We start from the raw sequence: 7,788 nt of genomic DNA, 5'->3' as shown, positions 1-7,788 counted from the left end.
CCGCTTTGTTTTGCATGCTCCGCCTTCCAACTTTTCTCTTCCGGTGCAGTTGCTTTCCCACACATTTTTCATTATTAGATATGGGCAGCTTAGCTGGTGCCTGAATTTTGGGGTCGGGAAGGGAATCCTTTCTAGGTAAGACTTTGTTTTACTTTGCAAAGAGTTGAAATGGATATACGTTGCTGTCGGATCTAAGTTGTGGCCTTCCTCCATTTGTCCTGCTTTGTGTACTCGGAAAGAAGCGACCTCTCAATTGCTGAACAGTTCGGTTAGTTTCTCTTCTTCCCTTGAAAGAAAAAAAAATGCTCCCTGGAATAGTTTAGAAATAGAGCCGCTACGCTCATCCTTAACAGTGCGAATTTTCGTCCTGTTCGTGTCCCATTTCTGTTGTCACTTAAGGTTGGAAGCACATTCAGATGTGCACAGCATGAGCAAGCTATCAAACTTGCACGACATTCTTGTTTCTCTTTTTCAAGATTACGGTGCTATGAACATTTGATTTGGGAATAAACCCCATGTGGGATTTATATTGCAATCCTATGCATGCTTGATTGGATATAAGTCCTGTTCAGTGAGGCTTACTCCAGGGGAGTGCACATAAATAACATTGCAGCCTTTGTTTTCAGTGAACATAGATAGGATCTGGCAATGCCCCCACTCATTGTTGACCTTTTGTTCAGGGATAGGTACAATATGTGCAGAATCCTGACTTTAGAGCTCGGTTTTGGAAGGTTGATTGCAACCCCCAGGTTTCATGGATTTTCATGCATCCTATGATCACTCATTCTGTTTGCTTGTTTTTAAAATGTATCCCTTCCTAGTTCAGAGGAAACTGTATGCAAAGCTTGGACTCGACCACTGATTTATGGTTTGTCCTGAAAAGCAGAGAAATGCATCATCCTCTCAAAATATTGCTGCCTTTAAATTATGCCTTGATGATGCAACTGATATTCTAGACAGTACATGTGATTTCCTATAAATATTGTGATTTCCTGTCAACTGATTTCACTGGGACTTGAAATGTAAATGTGTTTTACTGTGTGGGTTTATTCAGGGTTATTGCTGGAGAAAAAAAAGCCACTTGAAAGTTAAGTAAAAGTGATACAACTTTAAAATATGAAGGGCTGTAGGAGAAGGGCGAAAGCTCAGTGGCAAAGCATCTGCTTGACATGCAAAATGTTGCGGGGAATCTCTGGGACAGATTTAAGGGAGAAGAGAGGGCGGAGAAGTTCTCTTGCACACCTAAGACACATTGTGCCAATGGGACAGTTCAGTTGGATTACTGCCCTGTGAGTTTGAGCTTGTCCCCTCCTGTGCCATCCAGGGCCCATATAAGAGCTTCTCTCTTTGGGAAGGGCCCACAGCTTAGTGATAGGGCACATGCTTTGCATGAAGAAGGTCCCAGATTCAATCAACTTTAAAAAGACTGGGTAACAGGTGAGGGGGGGGAAGCCTCTAACAAAGAGTTGCTGCTAGCTAGAGCAGTTGGACTGATGGTCTGAGTCAGTATATGGCAGGGATAGCCAACCTGGTGCCTTGCAGATATTGTTGAACTCCCCAACTCCCATCAGCCCAAGCCAGCGTGACTAGTGGTCGAAGATCATGGGAGCTGTATCCAGCAGCATCTGGGGGCACAACTTTGGTGACCCCTGCAGTAAGATATAAGTTAGGGATGGGGAACCTGTGACCTGCTGTTGAACTCGAAGTCCCATCAGCCCCAGGTAGGATGGTCAAGGATAAAGCCTAATACAAGTGAGTTCATGGCTACTGTTAAGATTTGAAGGCCAGGAAGGGTGGGGGGAGCAAGGGTCAAAGTGGTGCTGGAAAAGAAAATTGAATAAAATGCCCACTGGGTTTGCTTGGGGATGTAAGAATTCAATGTTTTGAGTCTTCCTAGAAAGGCAACATCTAGTAACAACTAGTAAGTTACTCAATACATTGAATTATTACGCCCCAAGGGAAGTCTTCACCAAAATGTATGGGGCATTTTATTTATCGACATTTGAGGCTTACCTTTTTTCCCTTTCTCTCTCTGCCTCTCTCTCTCTTGTATTTGGTGCTCCCCCCTTTTCCTTTGATTAATCTTGAACAGGAGAACTTCTCAATATGACACACTATTTAGCCAAAGCAATTGTGATTGGCACGTGAACTGTGAAGCGACTCTGTGAGAAAGGTGTCTCTCAAAAGCGTAGGCAGCGCTTGCCTGAAATAACTTGAAATGAAAGTCATATCTGTATGGTACTATGTAAGGTGGGGCACTGTTTGTGGTGGCAGGAATTATTTGAAACATTTGTGGTATATCGCATTTTGATTTCTTTTTTTAAAGATAAACGATGTCTTTCCATTCCGGGCGAGGGTGTCCCCGGGGCCGAGGCGGAACTGCAGTAAGAACTTCGACACCAACTTTTCGCCCCCAGAATTTTACACAGCTCCATCCTCAGCAGCCTTCAGTGCAGTATCCATATGACCAGCAAACTGTGACCCCAACTACTTATGTGAACCCTCCCGCTGCAAGCTACATGCCTTCTAGGCCAGAGTTTGTTCCGTATCCGCCACCGATCCCCCCGTCACCACAGAGTACCATCACCCAGTGTCCCCTGCGGCCACCTTTTGCAGGTCACCAAGTGAGGCAGACGTTTCCACTTCCTCCTTGCTTTCCTCCAGCTCCACCCCCTGTCCCAAATCCTGGTAACCCCTCCATCTCAACAAACACGACTGGGCAAAACACATTTCCTTATATGATGCCACCTCCATCCATATCGCATCCTATTCCACCTCCAGTAATGCCTCAACAAATTAATTATCAGCCCATATACTCCTCATCGTATCCCCAGCAGACCTTTCCCCCTCCTAATTTTAATAGTTACCAACACAACACAAACTCTTACCAGAGCAACAGCAGCAGCAATGCTAACAGCAGTAGTAACAGCAGCAGTAATTTCCGACACACCAGTCAGTATCCGATAGAGAAATCCCAGACTGAACGGAGATCTCCAGAGAGAAGTAAGCACTACGATGAGCATCGTCATCGGGACCACGGGCACGGGGATCGACATCGGTCCACCAGTCATGGCGATCGGCGGGATCGAGGGAGGAGCCCAGATAGGAGACGGCAAGAAAGTAGTCGGCATAGGTCAGATTATGTCAGAGGACGGACACCGCCCCGTCACAGAAGTTATGAATGGTACAGGTCAGCTGGTTTCAATATGTCAGAGTGACATAAATGGCATGATATGCTCTATCGCTCACATAGTGATCTTCTTGGCTTAGCAGAAATCATACTCAAGTCTCCCCTATCAAAATCCAATTGTATCTCCAGTATACCATGCTATACATATGTGTGTGGGGGGGCACATTTTTGTGAAGAAGAGTTGTCTGTCAATAGGTTTACCCAGGGTCTGTATGTAATACACAGTCCAGCTGATGTGATGTCCAGAGATGGTTTGTCTTTTTTTCATCATGTTTCTGGCTTTCATGATTTTGGGTATTGGAAATGAAATGGTTAGTAGGCATTTAGTGTTTTCTGTTTAGCACCACTTAACTGGAATTTAGCTATAGCATTCTTGAGAAAAAATATTTCCCTTTAAGCCTGCATCTTCTTCTGCAGTATCTTTCAAATGTTGGCATTTGTGAAGTAGCTCAGTTTACAAGTACGGGAAATGTGGCAGGAAATCACTTGATAGTCTCTTGTGTCTGGCTTGAGAAATAACACTATTTTTCTTCTTGTCCCGTTATAAATGAAACTTGACCAGGACGGGCTCTACTTTTAGGCAGAATGCGGTGGCCACCTCAGATGGTAAATGGTGGGGGTTGGGGATGGTAGCAATCAGTGGTTAGCCATCGGAGGATGGAGTTGTGTAAGCTATGTGGGCCTGCCCTGCATCCCATAAGCTAGTTTGTTGCCTTTGGTCTCTCCCATCACAAACACTGAAGTGAGACTTGGTCAGTTTCTGTGTGTGAAATGGGAAGTGGTGCCATCTTATCTTTTGCTTCAGGCAACAAAATTCCTTGGACTGGCTCTGAACATGTCTGAGTCAAATCCATTGATTGTACCTCTGCCTTATGTTACTTTTTGGGTTATTAAAATTGTGTCATTGTGCTTTTTTTGTAGTGATGGGTGCAAGAGAAATAGTTGAGAACATTGTAGGACAGGTGTGGAGAACCTTTGGCCTTCCAGATGTTGTTAAACTACAACTTCCATCATCCTTGGCCATTGACCATTCTTGCTTGGGCTGAAGGGAGTTGCAGTTCAGGCCAAAAGTTCCCCACTTTGGATGTAGAAGAACCAGGAGAGGAGGGCAGGTTGTATAGTATTTGCAGAGGTATTCTCTTGTTGTTCTGTTCATTGGCATTGCTCCTTCCCCAATATGTTTTCCCTCCTTTTCATGGAGAAAATGGCTGGAATAATAAAGCCGCTATTTGCTTTTGAACTGATCATTGGAAAACACCACTAAACAGAGAGGTCAGAGCAGGTCCGTGGAGGAAACTAGGTATTCTAGGATAGTCAGTCCATGTTCAGCTGCACCTAAGTTTGAGGAATGAGTTGCTAAGACTGAAAAGCCAGAGTCAGCAGGCTTATAAGAGCAAATGGAATCTATTGATTAGGTAGGTCACCTGATTCCTCCTGGATTGGTAGCTGCAATATCACCCTCCGGCTGCTTTCAGTGGTAGCATTACAGCACAGTAGAGAATATGGCAGCAATTCCTTCTTCTTCCAAGCTGCCATAATGGCATATAAAGTAAGGGCTCTCCAGACCCTTTCAGTCAGCAGTCTATTCAATTTTCTGGTTATCCTCCTAGATTTCAGGACCAGAATTTACCCACTTTGCAGGCAGCAACCTACATTTTTTTCTTTGAAATTTCAACCCTTTAAAGGGAACGACAACGGGAAAGACACAGACACCGTGACAGCCGCCGATCGCCATCTACAGAGAGGTCCTGTAGAAAGGATCACAAGAGAACAGGAAGGTAAGTTGGGATTTTTGACGCTTATCGTTTTCATAAGATCATCACGTACCTTTTGACATGAGGAACGGCTTGAAGTATTAGCTGGTTTGCATGGCACACTTAACCCTGTTTTGCATGAGATCCATAAGCAGGAGTGAATTACGTCAAATGTTTGGTGAGCCCTTCCTCTTTCCATGCGGCCAGGAGAAGGGGTTTGGCAGCTGTGTTTTCTCAGGGTCAAAATGCAGCCCTCCAGGCCTCTCCGACTTGCCCATGAAATTTTCCCCAGGCCACTGGCCCTGTTGTTCCTCCCAAGCGTTTTTGCCTGGCTAAAATGTGTTATGGAATGCTGATAATGCCTCTTGCTTGCCCAGATGGAGGATACAGAGGGGACATGAGTATGTGCAGAAACTAGCCTACTGTACAAAGGTCAAATTTGCATTTGTTGCTCCACCCACTTTGCCTCTGGCCTCACCCACCACTGACATGTGCCCAGAAGGTTCTTGGGCTGAAAAAAGGTTTCCCATCCCTGGTATAACTATAGGCTGTTGTATCATTCCGACCAGCACTGGTTGCATGGGCTGCAGTCTGCACTGTGAGTAGGAGGAGAGGCAAACAACCAGCTAACTTAATCCCTCCTATGGTCCTCAGGTAGAAATCTTTCTTTCCCAGCTATTTGTACTAAAAAAGTTTTATAATCTCTGTAAATTACTTACCAACCCAGCCGGCTTACTGGGTAGCATGGTAAGGCAATTAAACATGGGGTGAAAATCAAGGCTGAATCAGACTAAGGTTAAACCAGCAACAAATTGACATTTCCCTACATGCTTTTCTTTTTTTAAAGTAGCAATTAAACAGTTACTGTGATAACTAGGGGAAAAAACATTTAAAATGTTTCAGCAGTTAAACATGAGAGCAATTAGGATATGAAAATAGCATGGAAAAATGCATCCATCGAAACCCATTCTAGATTTTCACTAGTTAAAGCCAAGCCCTAGCAATATAGCGAGATCAGTTCATCTTAGGTCATGAGTAATACATTTAACGTCACTCTTAGTTCAGCTTCTTTTGTTTCTGGAGCCTGGCTCCTCTGCAGCACTCTCTATCCTGACTTCTTCTGATTTCTACCTCTTTGTCTCTTTTCAGTTTCACAGCCATCTCCATTGTCTACTTCCCAGTTTAATGTATACTCATTATTCTAACTCCCCCTTCCAACTTCCTGGCCAATTAGGCATTTGTGTCTTTTTTAGTTCTTAGTTCCCGTAGTAAACAAGGTTTCTCTTTTCCTCCTTAAATTTCAGTCTCCTTGGGCCGACCTTTTGACCCTCCTGATGAGAACAGTTTCTACGTAGAAAGCAGCCATTTTGTAACTAAGGACAAAACACAAAATGGCTGAACTGTTTCATCTCTTCACATACACTAACTATGGTTAATTTCAAACAATTCAACTTGAAACTGTTTTGAAGCTGCCTTGTTGAAGCTATCTGTTTATGTTAACCACAGTTCCCTGTTTGGATGTCTTGGGAAACTGTGGTTAACTAAAAGTGGAAGGGAAAGCTTCCAAACTCTTTCTTCACTGTGTAGGAGGAGGAAAGGGAAGAGAGAAGCACACGAATCCAAGTTTCGCTGCAGTTTATCCGTATCACGCTAATCCATGGTTAATATGACATTCACACGTGGCAATTATCATCGGTAGTACTCTGGACATCTTTTATAGTGAAGAACCCTATTCCCTGGCTTGGGATGTGTGTTAAGCATTTAATATACTATCCAATCTGATTAATCTTTTCCTTCCTCAGTGCCTTCTGATTCTCTCTATTTATGCCAATGCATGCATATTCCAAAGAGCATCTTCATATTTAGCAAGTGCAAACGGCGCATATGGATGTAAGGTGCTGCAGATAAGGCTCCACTGTTGGAACTTGCATGCCACTTCAGACACCAAGGCGTGATACTCAACGCTAGTCCTACTCAGAGTAGACCCGTTGAAGTTAACGGACATAGCTAACTTAGGCCCTCTTAATTTCAATGAGTCTGGGCTTATTTGAATACAACCATGTACTTTTTAGCAGTGCACCCATTCAGCTGTGCATATTTTCAAGTAGCACATGAAAGTGTTGCATGAATGTGAAATCTGAAAGTTTTGCGAGCACCCATGAATCACCTGCTGCAAAAGATGGCATGTTTGCTCCCTTGCCTTCCTGTGCAGTCAGTCTCCTGGTCAAGACCGAAAGAGGACTCGCTGGGAAGATGACAGGGAGCGGTGGCCGGAAAATACCAGCAGAGAGAAGAGCTACACCTCCATTAAGGACAAAGAGCCAGACGAGGCTGTCGTTGAAAAACATGAGGAGGAGGAGGAGGAGGACCAGCTGAAGCCTGTGTGGGTTCGTTGCACCCATTCGGAAAGCTACTATTCAAATGACCCCATGGATCAAGTGGTATGTGTGTTGAGTATCTCTGGCAATTGGTGGTGTGGATCACAGGTTAGCTCACCTCCTTCCTCTTGTATCCCCAAAAGGCTTTTCTGGAGGGTGGGTGAAAGTTTCCTGAGCAACGTGGTGCCTGGGGGCTACCAGGAGAGGGGACATTTGCCCCAAACTGGATGGCTCTTTGCCCCATTTAGGGTGATTCCTCCCTTCCCCTGTGCCCCATCCAAAATTATTCAGGAGGGCCTGCAGACCCTCCAGAATGTCTTTTTGGGCAGTGCAGGTGGCTATAGAGGAAGGAAAGGACAGGAAACTCTCCTTCATGAGTTTCTTAACTCATCTTAGGATCCAAGCCATTTTACCTTCCTGCAACATTTGGTCAGTATTCTCTGGCCACTGATTAGGCTCAGTTTGC

The 7,788-nt window shown here is 44.5% G+C and overlaps 1 protein-coding gene across 7 annotated transcripts in view; it reads left to right on the top strand.

Annotated features, from left to right (window-relative positions):
- Positions 1 to 7,788, top strand: part of DROSHA (drosha ribonuclease III) — a 105,268-nt gene that overhangs the window by 189 nt on the left and 97,291 nt on the right. For 2 of the 7 annotated variants that reach the window (XM_061590114.1, XM_061590097.1), the window contains exons 1-4: positions 48 to 135; positions 2,327 to 3,184; positions 4,876 to 4,968; positions 7,157 to 7,385. In XM_061590114.1, coding sequence (XP_061446098.1) covers positions 2,334 to 3,184; positions 4,876 to 4,968; positions 7,157 to 7,385 — 1,173 coding nt within the window. In that variant the 5' untranslated portion in view covers positions 48 to 135; positions 2,327 to 2,333. Of the gene's footprint in view, positions 1 to 47; positions 136 to 161; positions 269 to 2,326; positions 3,191 to 4,875; positions 4,969 to 7,156; positions 7,386 to 7,788 lie in introns of those variants that run through there. The other 5 variants (XM_061590105.1, XM_061590069.1, XM_061590123.1 and 2 more) reach the window with 4 other exon arrangements.

This window comes from Rhineura floridana, chromosome 1, assembly GCF_030035675.1.
Source record: "Rhineura floridana isolate rRhiFlo1 chromosome 1, rRhiFlo1.hap2, whole genome shotgun sequence".
Classification (NCBI taxonomy): Eukaryota; Metazoa; Chordata; class Lepidosauria; order Squamata; family Rhineuridae; genus Rhineura; species Rhineura floridana.
This window is presented reverse-complemented; position numbering and strand designations above follow the sequence as displayed.